This window comes from Heteronotia binoei, chromosome 5 (genome assembly GCF_032191835.1).
Source record: "Heteronotia binoei isolate CCM8104 ecotype False Entrance Well chromosome 5, APGP_CSIRO_Hbin_v1, whole genome shotgun sequence".
Taxonomy (NCBI): Eukaryota; Metazoa; Chordata; class Lepidosauria; order Squamata; family Gekkonidae; genus Heteronotia; species Heteronotia binoei.
Genome location: NC_083227.1, coordinates 3,828,037 through 3,846,580, shown reverse-complemented (window position 1 = coordinate 3,846,580; position 18,544 = coordinate 3,828,037). Strand labels below are relative to the sequence as shown.

Below are 18,544 nucleotides of genomic sequence, written 5' to 3'. Positions count from 1 at the left end.
GATCCAGGCTTTGGAACCATGTTTTTGCGGCATGGTGTCACCACAACTCTATGGAGGAGCGATTTTTGTGGTGCTGCCTATAGTCTAAGACATGGTCTATAGTGGAGTTCACTGCCACAGGAGGTGGTGGCAGCTACAAGCATAGACAGCTTCAAGAGGGGATTGGATAAGCATCTGGAGCAGAGGCCCATCAGTGGCTATTAGCCACAGCGTACTGTTGGAACTCTCTGTTTGGGGCAGTGATGCTCTGTATTCTTGGTGCTTGGGGGGAGGCACTGTGGGAGGGCTTCTACCTCCACCGGTGGACCTCCTGATGGCACTTGGTTTTTTTGGCCACTGTGTGACACAGTGTTGGACTTGATGGGCCATTGGCCTGATCCAGCATGGCTTCTCTTATGTTCGTATGGTGCTGGTTTTATTTCATTTCATTGTAAAAATCATATGCATTGATAAGGATCCATGTAGATCCAATTTTTAATTTTTCCATATTATGGGATTATGAATATTGTAGGAATATCATATGAGTGGATTTTTCATGTACATCAGAAACCATCTAGAAGGAACAAGGATCAGAGCCGGCCCTTCCACTTGGCAAATTTGGCATTTGCCTAGGGCGCCGGTCCAGGGGGGTGCTGAATTGGGAGCCCCTTCCCCCGTGACTCACAGAGGCCTTCCCTGCTCTCACGCCAGCTTTCTTGCTTTCACTCCAGCTTTCACACTCTCATGCTGCCTTCCCCTCTCTCGGCCAGGTTTCTGGCTCTCATGCTGCCTTCCCCTCTCTCGGCCAGGTTTCTGGCTCTCATGCTGCCTTCCCCTCTCTCGGCCAGGTTTCTGGCTCTCATGCTGCCTTCCCTACTCTCACACTGCCTTCCCTGCTCTCATGCTGCCTTCCGCGCTCTCGGCCGGCTTTCTTGCTCTTGTCCCTTTCCCTGCTCTCATGCCAGCTTTCTCACTCTCGTGCTGCCTTCCCCGCTCTCGCACTGCCTTCCCGTCTCTCGGCCGGCTTTCTTGCTCTCCTGTCCCCTTCCTGCCGCCCTCCCCGCCTCCATCTCTTCTCCCTTACTGTGCAGGTGATGGGATGCAGCATCGTGGAGAGGGTGGTGGGAAGCACGCCTGCCTGGGGTGCAGCCCTCCCAGGACTGGCCCTGACAAGGATTCTACTTCATACCGCTGAAAGCCATAGCATGACATCCGCTGTTCTGAAGACTGCTATGAGTGGACTCAGCTTTGGGAATTTGGTTTTGTGCAAAACTTGTTATTAATATCTCCATTTGAATAGATGTATGTTAAATATAGTAACATTGCCCAAGTTCTGCTTGTGCAAATATACTTCCCTGGAGGTTGGCAACTGTGTCCCAATTGAAGCACAAATCTCAAAGCAGCCCCCCCCCAATCCTCCCCCCGGCCACCCTCTGTCTTTCCCAGCCCCCCTTGGTCTCTAGCCCGGGCCCTACGAAGGGCGTAACCCCAGGAGTGCCCAAATGCAAAGAACTGCCAGCGAAAGGGGGCCAAACCCAAATCCCTCCCCCCAAAAAACTAGGCTGGGCTTCCTTGGCCCTCTCAGCCAAGAAGGCGGAAGGCAAACACTCCCCCCTCCTCCCCCAGGGGCAGCCCCCCCTTTATTGGCCAGTAGAGCTCAGACAGTGGAGGGTGGGCAGGCAAGGATGAGCTGCAAGGAATACACCCCTCCCATAGATTTCAGTTTATTTCAATTTATATCCTGCCCTTCCCACAGAAGCGGCTCAGGGCGGCTCACAACATATAAAATTTAACATAGAATTTTAAATTTAAAATACATCAATTACAACAGTTAAAACAATTAAATAATAAAACATTTAAACAGCGATCTATCAAAATACTACACTGAGCCTTCTATAGAATTTCTAATGCCAGTTAATTATAGGCCAGCCGGAAGAGGGCTGTCTTACAGATGCGTTTTCATGGGGGAAACACATGCATGGAAGAGCAATATCATTGGCTGCACTCCCTGACATGGGATCAATGGGGGGGGGGAGACCTTCTGTAGAAAAAGGAGGGGGTTTGTTCCTTGGGAGGAGGAAACCATAGAAGCCTGGAGCATCCTGGAGGGAAAATGGGGGGTCTTGTGGGAAGGATATTGTGTACTTTAGCCTAAGGACAGGCTTATTCTTGCCATTTATCTGGAATTACTTTCACTTTGCACTTTCTCTGCTTTGCACTGCTTCTAGCTCTATGTCAGGGGTGGGGAACCTTTTTTCTGCCAAGGACCATATGGATATTTATAACATCATTTGAAGGCCATAAAAAATTATCAACTTAAAAAACAGTGCTCCGCCAAGGGAGAATGATTCAGGCCAGCAAAATTAATGCAAATAATTGTTTTTCTATTTGAAGTCATGTGGGGAGAGCCTAATCTGGCGCGCGCGCACACACACACACACACACATATGGCCCATCGCCCTAGGCAAATGCATAGGTCCAGGGCTTTTTTGTAGAAAAAGCGCAGCATGAAGTCAGTAGCATATTAGACCACATCCCCTAATATTAGCATATTAGGTCACACTCATTAGCATATTAGGCCACAGCATCTGGGATAATTAAGTGGAAAGTGAACTGTGACAATAACTTTTCCAGGCCCTGCAACAATTCTGGCTGGCTGGCTAGCCAGGCCCCAGAGAGGCTGCCACTAGGGTTGCCAATCCCCAGGTGGGGGCAGGGGATCCCCTGGTTTGGAGGCCCTCCCCCCGCTTCAGGGTCGTCAGAAAGCAGGGGGAGGGGAAGGAAATGTCTGCTGGGTACTCATGATTCCCTATGGAGACTTATTCCCCTAGAAAATAATGAAGAATTGATCCGTGGGTATCTGGGGCTCTGAGGGCCGTTTTTTGAGGTAGAGGCACCATATTTTCAGTATAGCATCCAGTGGCTGTGCCCAAAATACTCCCTAAGTTTCAAAAAGATTGGACCGGGGGATCCAATTCTATGAGCCCCCAAAGAAGGTGCACCTATCCTTCATTATATCCTATGGAAGGAAGGCATTTAAAAAGTGTGTGGTCCCTTGAAATGGCCAAAACTCCCTTTGGAGTTCAATTATGCTTGTCACACCCTTGCTCCTGGCTCCACCCCCAAAGGCTCCTGGCTCCACCCCCAAAGGCTCCTGGCTCCACCCCCAAAGTCCCCAGATATTTCTTGAATTGGACTTGGCAACCCTAGCTGCCACATGGCTCGGTTCAGCCCAGCAATCCCCGAGGGCCGCACCAAGTGACCTCGAGGGCCATATACGGCCCTTGGGACGGAGGTTCCCCACCCCTGGCGTAGAGGATGTGCTTTGAAGAATGTTTACTTTTACTGGCATAGACAGTAATATAACAATTTATACTGGCCACCATTTGTTTGCTTACTGTTCCAGCTTGCTTGGCTCTGATAACCTGTCCTTCCTGTAATCTGTTCAGACACTCAAGAGAAGGATGCTCCCTTCCTTTCTCCATTAGGCACTTTGGAGCAGTGAGGTGGATGATATGCTGGATCATATGCTGAACATGAGTCAACAGTGTGATGCGGCGGCTAAAAAGGCAAATGCAATTTTGGGCTGTATCAGCAGAAGTGTAGTGTCCAGATCACGTGAAGTGATGGTATCGCTTTACTCTGCTCTGGTAAGACCTCACCTGGAGTCTTGTGTTCAGTTTTGGGCACCACATTTTAAGAAAGATACAGACAAGCTGGAACGGGTCCAGAGAAGGGCGACGAAGATGGTGAGGGGTCTGGAGACCAAGTCCTATGAGAAAAGGTTGAAGGAGCTGGGGATGTTTCGCCTGGAGATGCGGCGGCTGAGAGGTGATAGGATCATCATCTTCAAGGACTTGAAGGGCTGTCGTATAGAGGATGGAGTGGAATTGTTTTCTGTGGCCCCGGAAGGTAGGACCAGAATCAATGGGTTGAAATTAAATCAAGAGTTTCCAGCTCACCATTAGGAAGAACTTCCTGACCGTTAGAGCGGTTCCTCAGTGGAACAGGCTTTCTCAGGAGGTGGTGGACTCTCCTTCCTTAGAGGTTTTTAAACAGAGGCTAGATGGCCATCTGACAACAATGAAGATTCTGTGAATATAGAGGGAGGTATTTCTGCCGGGGGTTGGACTAGATGACCCTGGAGGTCCCTTCCAACTCTAGGATTCTAAGGCCATTTTCTGTGAATTGCAATTTTTTCTCTGTCAATGCCTCCCCCTCCTGCCTGCTGGTGTGGGGCCCAGACTGTGTGTGTGATAGTGGGGGGGGGGGGGGGTGAGTGGAAAGGAACTTCCTGCCCATTTGGTCAAGCAGAAAGAAAAAATGCTTCAAGGCCTTTTTACTGCAACAGGTCAAGAGCAAATTAATATGACTCTGATGGTTTGATGTTGGACCCAAACCTCCCCACAATGGGCACCATATAAATCTCTCATCTCCGTTTGCATCATTATGTATCTCTTTGCCATAAAACTTAGGTTAGTAAATGCAGCTCCTCCAAGAGCTATGAAACTATGGGGGGAACCCGGCACTGCCCCCTTTACTTCCATCCCACCTTCCAGGGGATCTCTCAGCTCTTGCACTGGCTTTCCCGCTCTAGGCCCCTAGGTGACCTGTGATGGAGGAGAAGCGCTTGCAAGCCTGCCTATTTCCCCTTTATTCCCCCCTTCACTCTCAGTTAAATATCTGCCTGTCTCAGTGCTCAGAGGCCAACTGTGGTCCCAGTGCTAAGTAAGCTTACTTGAGAGTAAGCCTGCATTATGGTCCTCCTTGACCTCTGAGAGCTGCACAATATGCGTGAAAGAGCCACATGTGGCTCAAGCCAGTTTGGACACCCCTGGTTTAGGTTTTACCAGCTGCTTTAGTCCAGTCTCAGCTGTACTTATGACCAGTGACTGATGCATCTTCTTCTTCTTTTGTATTTTCGTGTGCGTGCATCTGAAGGCCATGACGACCTCTGGTGACTGACCCCTGCTAGAGGCCTGGAGGATATTCAGGGAGGTAGCTAAATAAAGCCTGCCTCTGCTTCCCCACTGCTGGTATTCCAAGGAGATCTCCCATCCAAGCCCTTGCCAGAGTCGACCCTGCCCGGCTTCTGAGATCTGACAAGATCAGGCTTGCGTGGTCTCTCCCAGTCAGGGCCCAGTTCCTTCTGCATCATGACTCTAACTTGACCTGCCTGGCAACTAACCCTCCACCCACCCTCTTTCTACCTAGATGGCAGGAGGCTTGAGGAAGTTCCCTTTCCCTGTCTCTGAAGAAGTGTGCTTCCACAACGAAGCTTCTACTCAGAATAAAACTTTGTTGGTCCCCAAGCTGACATTGGACACAACCTTTTCCCTAAAAGAAGAAGGAAAAAACAATTTAGATGTGCGGCAAGTCCTTAAAGAGATGGGAGCACCAGCCCACCTCACACGTCTCCTGAGAAACCTATATAAGGATCGAGAAGCAACTGTCAGAACGGGATATGGAGCAACTGATTGGTTTAGAATAGGAAAGGGGGTTCGACAAGGATGCATATTGTCACCCTGCTTATCTAATTTATATGCAGAGTACATCATGCGGAATGCTGGCCTGAATAAAGCACAAACCGGAATTAAGATTGCCAGTAAAAACATCAACAACCTCAGATATTTAGATGACACCACTGTAATGGCAGAAAGCGATGAGGACCTAAAGAACCTCTTGAGGGTGAAAGAGGAGAGCACAAAAGTAGGCTTGAAGCTCAACGTCAAAAAAACTAAGATCATGGCATCCGGCCCCATCACACCTTGGCAAATAAAAGGGGAAGACATGGAAGCAGTGACAGACTTCACATTTCTGGGATCCAAGATCACTGCAGATGGTGACTGTAGCCATGAAATTAAAAGACGTTTGCTCCTTGGGAGGACAGCTATGGCGAACCTGAGCAGTATAATAAAAGGCAGAGACATCACCCTGCCAACAAAAGTCCATATATTTATTTTTATTTATTTATTACTTTACATTTATATCCCGCCCTCTCCGCAAGCGGACTATAGTCAAAGCGACGGTATTCCCAGTAGTAATGTATGGCTGTGAGAGCTGGACCATAAGGAAGGCCGAGCGCAGAAGAATAGATGCTTTTGAGCTGTGGTGCTGGAGAAGAATCTTGAGAGTCCCTTGAAGTGCAAGAAGATCCAATCAGTCAGTCCTATGGGAAATCCACCCAGACTGTTCCCTGGAAGGTCAGGCACTGAAGCTGATGCTCAAATACTTTGGCTACCAAATGAGAAGGGAGCACTCCCTGGAGAAGATCCTGATGCTGGAAAAGACAGAAGGCAAAAGAAGAAGGGGACGGCAAAGGATGAGACGGCTGGGCAGCGTTATTTATGTAACTAACATGAATTTGAGCAGACTTTGGAGGTTGGTGGAAGACAGGAGGGCCTGGCGTGATTTTGTCCATGGGGTCGCAAAGAGTCGGCGTCAACTGTGTGACTGAACAACAAAAAACCCTGCCCAAGCACTTATAACATTTCTTTCTGATTAGAGTAAGGTTTCTTCTGCAGATTAGAGCCTTATACGCAATTGGCATCAATACTTTTTGTGGTCTGTGGTTGTCTTTTACATATGAAATAGGGGGGAAGCTCTTTTTATGGGCTAAGAGGTTACATGGATCCTCCTTGTGCGGGTTCCTCGACACAGCAGAAGAGAACATCTCCGACTGAATCACTTTCAAAGCTCCCAACATTAAAATTGTGTCTTCCCTGTGTGGGGTCTCAGTTGCCATCAAGGAGTGCTTCTGCAACAGAATCTCTTTCCACAGTCTGAAAAGCCAAAAGGCTTCTCCCTTACAAGAGTTCATATATGCTTTTGAAAATTGTCACACTGACTGAATCTGCACACTCAAAAATTTTCTCCCCATGTGTGGGTACTTTGATGCAGCTGAAGAGTGCCACTCGAACCGAATCTTCTCTCACACTCTAAGCACTGAAAAGGTTTCTCGTGTTTGGAGTTTATCAGCAAGTTCAAAAGGGGGTGGGGAGTGGTCTTATTCATTGGGATGCTGTCTCTCCAACATCAAAGCATCCGTTGGGGTCATTAACAAGTCCAGGTGTGGCAAGCCGCGGCCGGACATTTAGAATTCTAACGATTCCTCCCTCTGTGTGTTCTCTGATGCTGTTCAAGACGCCTCCTCTCACTGAATCTCTTTCCACACTCTGAGCATGCAAAAGGTTTCTCCCCTGTGTGGGTTCTCTGATGATACTGAAGATGGCCACTCTGACTGAATCTTTTTCCACACTCTGAGCATTCAAAAGGTCTCTCCCCTGTGTGGGTTCTCTGATGAAGTTGAAGACCGCCATTCTGACGGAATCTCTTTCCACACTCTGAGCATTCAAACGGTTTCTCCCCTGTGTGGGTTCTCTGATGACGTTGAAGATTGCCACTTTCACTGAATTTCTTCCCACACTCTGAGCATTTAAAAGGTTTATCCCCTGTGTGGGTTCTCTGATGACATTGAAGAGTGCGACTCTCACTGAATCTCTTTCCACACTCTGAGCATTCAAAAGGTCTGTCCCCTGTGTGGGTTCTCTGATGAAGTTGAAGGCTGCCACTCCGACTGAATCTCTTTCCACACTCTGAGCATTCAAAAGGTTTCTCCCCTGTGTGGGTTCTCTGATGACGTTGAAGACTGCCACTCACCCTGAATTTCTTTCCACACTCTGAGCATTCAAAAGGTTTCTCCCCTGTGTGGGTTCTCTGATGAAGTTGAAGACTGCCACCCCGACTGAATCTCTTTCCACACTCTGAGCATTCAAAAGATTTCTCCCCTGTGTGGGTTCTCTGATGACGTTGAAGATTGCCACTCTCACTGAATTTCTTTCCACACTCTAAGCATTCAAAAGGTTTCTCCCCTGTGTGGGTTCTCTGATGAAGTTGAAGACTGCCACTCCCACTGAATCTCTTTCCACACTCTGAGCATTCAAAAAGTTTCTCCCCTGTGTGGGTTCTCTGATGACGTTGAAGATGGCCATTCTGACTGAATCTCTTTCCACACTCTGAGCATTCAAAAGGTCTCTCCCCTATGTGGGTTGTCTGATGACATTGAAGACTGCCACTACAACTGAATCTCTTTCCACACTCTGGACATTCATAAGGATTGTCCCCTGTGTGGGTTCTCTGATGATGCTGAAGACTGCCACTCTTCATAAATCTCTTTCCACTCTCTGTGCATGTAAAAGTTCTCTCTCCTCCGTGGGTTTTTTGGTGCAGCTGAAAGATTCTACTTTGACTGAATTTATTACTCATTTCTGAGAATTCAGAAGGTTTCTCCTCTCTCTGTATTGTCTGGTGTACAAGGAGCTCTGATCTATTTCCGAAATACTTTCCACACTGAATGGATTTCCTTTCCTTCATTATCCTGTGCTTTGTAAAATGTACATTCTGCTTTCTTCCATAATGCTTCTCAACTATACCACCATCTTTCTTTCTCTTAGGTTTGCCTTGATTCCTGACAATTTTGTTCAAGTTTTCATTTTTAGTTCTATGTGGAATTTTCTGATAAAGTTCCTCACCCTCCACATTCCTCTGCTCATCTTCTGCTGGGATAGAGAGAAAGAAACTGTTAGCACTTGGAAAGGGAGTAAGATCTAACAGCATCTATATGACTATAGGAGGAAAGTTTGGCTGATCTGAACCACACATCCCCCTTTCTCCAAGAATAATTAATATTTAAAAATACGTCCCCCTCCCATCTGTCTGCCCAAGCATCTCTTTTATTAGAGGCTGAATTAATCTAACTCGAACCTCATGATACCACTTACATCTCAGCATCAGATGCTCAATATTTTCTGTCTCCCCAGACTCACATTCACAAAGTCTCTGTGCAAAAGGATCTCTTCTCAATTTGCCCTCAAGCACCACAGAGGGGAGAGCCTCACATCCAGCCACTGTGAAGGCTTTTCTTTACATCAAGGTGTGTTCGATATACTATTCAGACTGAACCATATCCAATTTGACTGTGCACTCTGCATTTGGAATTCTATGAAGATCTGCTTGTCTCTCTATATCCTCAGTTTAAGAACGACCTTGGCCTGAGCCCAGGTCATGGCTAGAAGCACCCGGGGAGGGGGAAATCCAAGTACCTGATTTGTTATGCACCGATTTCAATCATTTAGCTTGAAAAGTATCGGATAATAGCAAATGGATTAGTGCAGCGGTTGCCAAACTTGCTTAATGTAAAAGCCACATAGAATAAAACTTTAGGGTTTTGAGAGTTGCAAGAAATGAATGTCAGATATCTGAGAGAAGAAAGGAAGGGAGGGAGGGAAGGAAGGAGGAAAGGAAGGGAGGGAGGCAGGAAAAGAAAGAAGGGAGGAAGGAAGGGAGGGAGGGAGAAAGCGATGACAGGAAGGAAGGAAGGAAGGAAGGAAGGAAGGAAGGAAGGAAGGAAGGAAGGAAGGAAGGAAGGAAGGAAGGAAGGAAGGAAGGAAGGAAGGAAGGAAGGAAGGAAGGGAAGCCGCCCTGAGCCTGCATCGGCAGGGAGGGCGGGATATAAATTCGAGAAATAAATAAATAAATAAATAAATAAGGGAGGGAGGGAGGGTGGAAGGGAGGGTGGAATGAAGGAAGGAAAGGAGGGAGGGTGGAAGGAAGGCAGGGATGGTGGAAGGAAGGGAGGAAGGGTGGAGGAAAGGAAGGAAGGAAGGGAGGGAGTAAAGGAGAGAGGGTGGAAGGGAGAGAGGGAGGAAGGAAGGAAGGAAGGAAGGAAGGAAGGAAAGGAAAGGAAAGGAAAGGAGGGAGGGGTGGTGGAAGGGAGGGAGGTAGGAAGCAAGGGAGGGGGGAAGGAAGGAAAGGAGGGAGGGAGCAAGGGAGGGAGGAAGGAAGGAAAGGAGGGAGGGTGGAAGGGAAGAACGGAGGGAGGGTGCAAGGAAGGGAGGGAGGGAGTGTGGAAGGAAGGAAGCGATGGAGGGAGGATGAAAGAAAGGGAGGTAGGTAGGTAGGAAAATAGATGGGGAGGGAGGAGGGAGAGAGAGGTGAAAAGAAATCAACTTTTACTCCATTCTCCAAGCTCCCAGCTGGCTTGGCTTGGAAAAGTGATTTAAAGACAAATGCCTCCTCCAAACTGGCCAACAGGGCAGTGGGAGCTTTGGGAGCCACACGATCTGTGTGAAAGATCCACGGTTTGGCCACCCGGGACTAGTCCCTCAGGCTGAAAGGGAGGGAGGGAGTGTGGAAGGAAGGGAGTGTGGAAGGAAGGGAGGGAGGGAAGGGAGGGAGGAAAAGAAAGAAGGGAGGGAGGAAGCGAGGGAGGAAGCGATGATAGGAAGAATAGAAGGAAGGGAGGAACGAAGGGAGGAAGGGAGGGAGTTATGGACGGAGGGAGTGAGGGAGGGAGGAAGGGAAGGAGGGGAGAAAGGAAAAGAGGAAGAGAGGGAGGAAAGGAAGGGAGGGAAGGAAGCCGCCCTGACCCTGCTTCGACAGGGAGGGCAGGATATAAATTTGAGAAATAAATAAATAAATAATGGAGGGAGGGAGAAAGGATGGGTGGAAGGAAGGAAAGAAAGGGGGAGGGATGGTAGGCAGGTAAGGAGGGTGGAAGGAAGGGAGGGAGGAAGGAAGGAAAGGAGGGAGGGAGGAAGTGTGGAAGGAAGGGAGGGAGGAAGGGTGGAAGGGAGGGAGGAAAATAGATGGGGAGGAAGGAGGGAGAGAGAGCCTTTCTGCAACTGCCTTCACCTGAAATAGCTTTTGGGTGGCTGGAACATCAAGAGCCGCTTTTGCATGATAGAATTTAAGGATGCTGTTGGCAGTTCTTTCACCTTGCGTTGCTGCATGCTGCATACGGGCATCTCTGCCCGCTCCCCCAGATGACCCCAGAGGTCAGTTCCAATTCTAGGAATATGTGAAGTTTCCTTATCCTGAATCAGACCCTTGGTCCCTTGGAGTCAGTATCATCTGCTCAGTCCAGCATCGGCTCTCCAGGTCTCAGGCAGAGTCTTTCATTTCACCTCCTACCTGATCCTTTTCTCTGGAGATGCTGCCAATTGAACTGGGGACCTTTTCATTCCACACAGATCCTCTGCCAGGGAGCCACAGCCCCTCCCCTAGTGGTAGGACGTGCCTCAGAATGATGCAGTGCTATTCAGTATTTGGATTCATTCCTCATCACAACGGAATGGCACCCATGAAAGATCCTTACCCAGAGAGGCCACATTCTCATAGTTCTCCAGCATGACTTCCCTGTACAGAGCTCTTTGTCCCGGATCCAGCAGGGCCCACTCTGCCTCCGTGAAAGAGACGGACACCTCCTCCAAGGAAAAGGGACCCTGGAAGAAAAAGCAGATTCCCTCCTCTTCAGAGATCATGCCAGGCAGAGATGGCACACTGGAAGGGAGTCGTCTGGGAAGGTATGGAAAGTAAGGCTTGGGATGGTTAAATGGAACAGTATTCAAGGGATCTCTCACACAGACCCTTTGTAGAAACAGAAGGAGCAAAAACGCCTCTGAGAAAATAGGAGGGACTCGGGCTGTGCCCCCCCACCCCAATCTCTCCTACCTGGATTGCAGGTTCAGCAGCCGTTTCTACCCTTCTGAAAAGACGAAGGCTCAACAGCATCTCTTCACTGCCTGTTCCTGAGACAAGGGAGGAAGGAAGGTTGCTGGCTTATTTGTTCCCTGCTTCACACACCTCCTTTCTGGGGCTGTGAAACCTTACCCTTTTTATTACATTCTGGGAGAGGCAGAAGAGAAGCACCAGGGGCCTCTGAGCCTCAGGGATTATAAATGCTGCCAGAATATTTCAGACTTCTGTGAGACTTGGGTTTCCTCTATGGCAGGGGTGGCCAAGGGTAGCTCTCCAGATGTTTTTTGCCTACAGCTCCCATCAGCCCCAGCTATTGGCCATGCTTGCTGGGGCTGATGGGAGTTGTAAGCAAAAAATATCTGGAGGTCTACCATTGGCCACCCGTGCTCTATGTACCAGATGCGAATCAAGCAGTTCTGGAGAGTTGAAGGTGATAAGAATGATTTTTCAGAGTGTCTCTGTGCATGCTAAGTTCACAACCAGATTTTCAGCCAGATGCAACTTCAACAAGATATCACATCTGTCCTAAGTCCCACCCCAAGACCCTCCCCAAAGTTCCTGGCAGTGCTGGGCCATCGCCTGCCATCCCTCCTCCACCACCTGCTGCCCACAGCAGCCCCCAGGTGACGCTTCAAGCACAAGCACAGAAGCCACAGTTCCCCATGATTATTGGCCCCCAGGGACAAGTTTTCAGAGTTCGGCTGCCCCAGAAGTTGAAGGTTCCCTTTATGCACCAGGCTGAAGAGCTCTGCTGAGGCTGATCTATCTTCCCCCCACCTTGGCAAGCTGAAACTCTGATGGAAAAAAGGTGAGATGTGATTTTTTTTTTGTAATGTAATGAGAGACACTGACCTCCAGGAATTTGTCTAATCTCCTTCTGGAGACATTACAGTTTGTGGACATTGAGTGCCACCAATTAATTCTGTGGTGTCTGTAAAAATACGTATTCCTCCCCCCCTCAACTCTCTACCCACCACATTCACAGGCTGCCCCAACTGCACCCAGGCACAAGGAGTCCTTACCACAGGAGAGGGCATCTTGGGAATGCTCCACCGCCTCCACCCTCTGCTCCAAGGAAGCTCCTTCTGCCTCAGGGATTGCAGCTTCCATCTCCAAAGGTGGTCCCAACATCTGAAACAGGTAAGAGATGAAATGGAAAAGAAACCAAGGATGTGATCCTGCCCCACTCCCAGATTCTGCACCCTTCTCTCAGCAGAGATGGTGAGGTACCTGCAGGGATCAGAAATCTTCTAGCAGAAGCTTTGGGCTATTATTTGTCAAGGAAACTTTAAGATAAGGTCAGACGTAGAGGTTTACCAGATAATGCATGGGATGGAGAAAGTAGCGAAAGAGGTACTTTTCTCCCTTTCTCACAATACAAGAACTCGTGGGCATTTGATGAAATTGCTGAGCAGACAGGTTAAAACGGATAAAAGGAAGTACTTCTTCACCCAAAGGGTGATAAACATGTGGAACTCACTGACACAGGAGGTGGTGGCGGCCACAAGCATAGCCACATAGTGGGGTTTAGATAAAAATATGGAGCAGAGGTCCATCAGTGGCTATTAGCCACAGTGTGTGTGTGTGTGTGTGTGTGTGTGTGTGTATAAATTATTTTGGCCACTGTGTGACACAGAGTGTGTTGGACTGGATTGGCCATTGGCCTGATCCAACATGGCTTCTCTTATGTTCTTATGTCACCACAGGAGGTGGTGGCGTCTACAAGCATAGACAGTTTCAAGAGGGGGTTAGATAAAAATATGGAGCAGAGGTCCATCAATGGCTATTAGCCACAGTGTGTATGTGTGTGTGTGTATGTATATATATATATATATATATATATAGGAACTGTAGCAATATATATATATATAGGAACTGTAGCAACATATATATATATATATATATATATATATATATATATATATAGGCCACTGTGTGACACAGAGTGTTGGAATGGATGGGCCATTGGCCTGATCCAACATGGCTTCTCTTATGTTCTTATGATTTAGTTACTTGAATTAGACATACAGGAGAGAATCACCTGTTCTGCCTGCCTCTTCTCCGTTGCCTGACTCAAGAGGAAACCTTCAGCCAGGACCACTGCCTGGGAACTGGTCTCCGGCCCACATCCTCTCACCCAGCCGTGCATTTCCTGGGGCAGGAGAGTCAGGAACTGCTCCAGAGTCACCAGGTCCAGGATCTGCTTCTTGGTGTGCCTCTCTGGCTTCAGCCACTGGCTGCAAAGTCCATGGAGCTGGCTGCAAACCTCTCGGGGCCCATTGGCCTCATGGTAGCAGAACTGCCGGAAGTGTTGGCAGTGTACATCTGAGGTTATGGTGTCTTCAGACAGGACCTCTGGCACAGCTCTTTCCCAGAATTCAGCACCACTTCCAGCAGAGATGGGATGGGGGCCTTTGCTTGCTCTCTTGCCAGCTCCAGGTCCTTCTGGGTCCTGCTCTTCCATCTCCTTCCCCTTCTCTTGAGTCACCTCCGTCTCTGAAAAGCTGCCTTTATTCACTTAGCTATGAAGGGAGGCTTCTCCCAAAGGGGTGGAGAGAGACAGACAGGAGTGTGTCAAAAGGAAGATACACACACACAAACCTGCAGACACAGAGATGGCACATATAAATACAACCTCCATTCCCCAAGAGAAGCAGGAAATATAACACGTCCTTCATCCAGAGAATTATCGCAGTTCTCTCCCGGCCCCGTATTCCTGCTCACGCTGAAAGAAGGGCCATTTTCCAGAGTCCAGACTATCTGGAATAAATTCTATGCCAAGACTCTGAATACCTTTGCATGGCTACTAATTATCTCAGTGGTGGAGATGGGAGTTGGGGGGAGGGTCAGCCAAAATACCTGCCATTGCGAGAAGCCAATCAGCATGAATGATTCATACATGTGATCCCATCTGGGATTCCTTACTGGGCCCCCCAAAGGCAGGCTTCATAGTCTTGTTGGCATCTCCTTTTATGAGAGCTGAACCCTCCCCTCCTGGGACTGTACTCTGGTGTTCCTCCCTGTTGTGCTGCCTGGGGCTCTGTGCCTCTCTCGCCTGGCAAAAGGATGCCCGTCCTTCCACCCCAACCCCAGCGCAGGAGGGGGAATCTGGCATCATGTCACGTCTGCCTCTGCCAAGTGAGCTGTGGAGGGATGGGGCAGGGAGCAGCCACGGTTTCTCCATGCCATGTTCCTCACAGTGGTGGATTCTTGTGTGGCCTTTGTTCCTCCAGGCTTTGCATATATTGGGGGCGTGGCCACATCAGCAAGCTACACCCCTCTCTGCCTGTCAGGGGAGTCGCCTAATGCTCTGATTGGTGGGAGTGGGTGGTGTTTGCATGCGCACCAATGGGATTGCTAGGGGCTCTCCACCTTGGCAATGGAGGCATTTAAGATGATCCTCTCCAGTGCAGGCTGGACTTCCCTTCCCCCAGCCCACACCCCTTCTTAACTCACCCCACTCCCCAAAAGGCCAGCTTGGGTTGTTGGTTTGCAGAATGAAAATGACCAGCTTCATTTTCATATCAGTTTCATACAGTTAACTTTTCTTACACTGATTATCATTCTGCTTACAAAGCTGAACAAAACTGGTGCCTAACAGAGTAACCAACTTCTACGTGACTGAAGCCAAAATAATCGATCAACTACCTTGAATAAATAGCTAAGAAATTTCACTACATTGCCAAAGAAATTCCTGAGAGATTGATCCAGGCCATCCTCAGAAGGCCCCCACTTTGCACTGAAATCGCCATGTGAAACTGACAATACTTTTTGCAGCCCCTTTATTCAAGAAACACTGGATCAGCCCAAGCACTTTTTGCTTGCTGTTGTGAGAGGCTGAGAAGACGTTTGCACTTTAAGAGACATTTCGGGCACTGTATATTATATTGGGAACTGTGCAACGGATACACGCATGAAAGAGATGGGGACCGATTTATTGATCACTGAACACAAGAAATACTATTTGGAACTGTAGCAATATTTGCTAGTTTTGTATACACAGTAGCTGAATGCGGTGGCTTCAGCTGTTTCCGTGTGTATCCTCCAAGTGGGGCCTGAAGTCCTCCCAGAATTAGAACCCACCTCCAGCAGGCAGAGATGAGTTCCCGGGGAGAAAATGGCTGCACGGGAGGGAGCTGGCTGACCAAGGACAGCCACGGTTTGGCATGATCCCCGCCTTCCTCCCCTCCAGAACCTAAACGTTCATTCCCACCCCCCCTCCTCCAAGACTTACTTGCAAGTAAACTTCCCCGGGATCCGGCTGCTGCAGGCCTTTTCCCTCCTGCTGCAGCTTCTCTGCAAGCCTCCTTCCTTCTGCAAAAGCAAACCCCTCCCCAGGAAAAGCTCCTTTCCTCTCCTGTCCCCCTCCTTGCTCGGCCACTCTAGCAAGCAGCTCGGCGGCCTTAACCCTTTCCCTGCTGCAGAGGAAGGAGAAACGTGTCCTGGAGGAGCTTGTGCTGCTCAATGGGGCTGCTCGGGAGTATTTCTGCTGCAGGGGGCTATGCTCCTCCCGCGCTGTTCAGCCAGCTCAGAAAAAGGGGGCTGCAGCTGGGTTCCCCCCCCCCCCCAGTCTTCCCTCTCCTAGAAAAAGGACCCTAAAACTCAGGGGGGGGGGGGGCGAGATCAGGCTCTTCTTTAAACAGACCACTGGGCATTTTTGTTGCTCCCCTGGAGAGAAAACCTGGTGGGACTTCCTGGCCCTTCTTTGCACGTCCAGGGAGATGCTGACAGCTTCCCCCAGGGGCAGCCCCCCCCTTTACTTGTGGGCGGGGGTCAGCAGAGCTCAGAAAACACAGTGGGGTCGTGGGGGGGGGGGAGGGAGGCAATGTGGCATTGTGGGGGGGGGGCCTCCCCCGGTAACTTGCAGAGGCCTTCCCTGCTCTCACTCCAGCTTTCTCGCTTTCACACCATCTTTCTCGCTCTCAGGCCGCCTTCCCTGCTCTCGCACTGCCTTCCCCACTCTAGTCTGGCTTTCTTGCTCTCCTGCCCCCTTCCCTGCTCTCACTCTCAGGCTGCCTTCCCTGCTCTCGCACTGCCTTCCCCACTCTAGTCTGGCTTTCTTGCTCTCCTGCCCCCTTCCTTGCTCTCACTCTCAGGCTGCCTTCCCTGCTCTCACTCCAGCTTCTAGGGCCGGCCCAGACAAGGATTCTGCTTCATACTGATGAAAGCCATAGCATGGCATCCGCTCTTCTGAAGTTCGCTGTGCAGGGACTCAGCTTTGGGAATTTGGTTTTGTGCAAGATTTGTTACTAATATCTCCATTTGAATAGATGTATGCTAAACGCAGTGACATTGTCAAAGTTCTGTTTTTTTCAAATCTACTTCTCTGGAGGTTGGCAACTGTGTCCCACTTGCAGCACAAATCCCCAGCAGCAGCACCCCCCCCCCATCCTCCCTCTGGCTGCCCTGTCTTTCCCAGCCCCCCTGGTCTCTAGGCCGGACCCTGCCAGGGGCGTAACCCCAGGGGTGCCCAAATGCAAAGAAGCGCCAGCAAACCCAAATCCACCCCCCCAAAAAAAACCCCCCCTAGGCTGGGCTTCCTTTGGCCCTCCCAGGCAAGAAGGCAGAATGCAAACACTCCCCCAGGGGCAGCCCCCCCCCCTTACTTGGTCAGCAGAGCTCAGACGACAGCGAGGGGTGGGCAGGCAAGGATGCGCTGCAAGGAATATATCCCTCCCATAGATGCATCTGCAGGGGGGAGACGGGAAACACATGTATGGGAGAGCAATGCCATTGGCTGCACTCCCTGACATGGGATTGATTGGGGGGAGGGACTTTCTGTAGAAAGAGGAGAGGGAGGAGGAAACCATAGAAGCCTGGAGCATCCTGGAGGGAAAACGGGGGCTCTTGTGGGGAAGATATTGTGCCTATTGTGTACTTTGGCCTGACAGGCTTATTTAACCCCTGCTTTTTTGTATTTTCACATTCTCATATGCCTTCTTGTGTTTGTGTCCTTTGGAATAGCTGTGCATTTCAGTGTCAAGAGAGACTCTTGCCATTTATCTGGAATCACTTTCACTTTCCACTGTCTCTGCTTTGCACTGCTTTTATCTCTATGTAATGAGTGAAGCATTCTTTCTGCCTAGTCTTGGGGATGGCCAAGGTCATCGTCTGCACCTGTGAGGGGCCTGGGAAGAACTCTTGGAGGAGGGATCGCTTCCTTCGTGCCTTGGGTTTGAATAGGTAACGGTTGCTACAATAGGTATAAGTAGAGGGCAAGTGCCCACCAAAGCCAGTTTTCGCAAGACCCGTCTTTCCCTGACCTTCATGTATCAATAAACAGCTATTCTTACAAATGGACTGTCCTTGATCATTCAGCTGTTGGGAACCTGACATTCAGTTTCACAGGTGGAAAAATAATCTCTGTTCTGTTGTTTCATAGGCACAACTCAGAGTCTTTTTATTATTCTGTTGTGACACAACACATGAACAAACATTATACACGTCTTTCTTTTAATACTTTTTTTTTTGCACAGAAAGATAAATGCATATGTATGCCCTTGACAATATGACCATGCTAGGAGGAGACTTTTTTAAAAGAGTTCATATATGCTTTTGAAAATTGTCACACTCACTGAATCTGCACACTCAAAAGTACCCATGTGTGGGTACTTTGATGCAGCTGAAGAGTGCCACTCTAACTGAATTTTCTCTCACACTCTAAGCAATGAAAAGGTTTCTTGTGTTTGGATTCTCCAATGCATTACTCTGTCCTCGCTTCTTCTGGGATCTGTCCCATCACCAGCTCCCCTTACCCTCATTGGACCCTCCGGGATGAGAGCTACCACTGCAGTAATGCAGGCTCATGTGCAAACAGATTATCAGCAACTTGGTGACATCACTCTTAAAGAAATACAATTTCAATCAACCTCTTACTTTCTTTGAACACTTGCTATATTCTCCTTTTTTAAAGCGGAAGGGACTGATTTCATTTATTTATAAGGGTTTGCTAGACATTGATGCTGTTGATTTGTTATCCTATCAAGAAATTTGGCAAAGGAATAGCTCAATTAATTTTCAGGAGGAT

At 49.0% G+C, this 18,544-nt stretch overlaps 1 protein-coding gene across 1 annotated transcript; it reads right to left on the bottom strand.

The window, feature by feature from the left end:
- Nucleotides 1-7,080: 7,080 nt before the first annotated feature.
- Nucleotides 7,081-10,784, bottom strand: LOC132571566 (gastrula zinc finger protein XlCGF17.1-like). Its single transcript, XM_060238366.1, has 2 exons — nucleotides 10,755-10,784; nucleotides 7,081-8,115 (listed from the first exon to the last, which is right to left on the bottom strand). Exons 1-2 carry the CDS (start codon nucleotides 10,782-10,784, stop codon nucleotides 7,081-7,083), a joined length of 1,065 nt encoding a protein of 354 aa, XP_060094349.1.
- Between the last annotated feature and the right edge of the window lie 7,760 nt (nucleotides 10,785-18,544).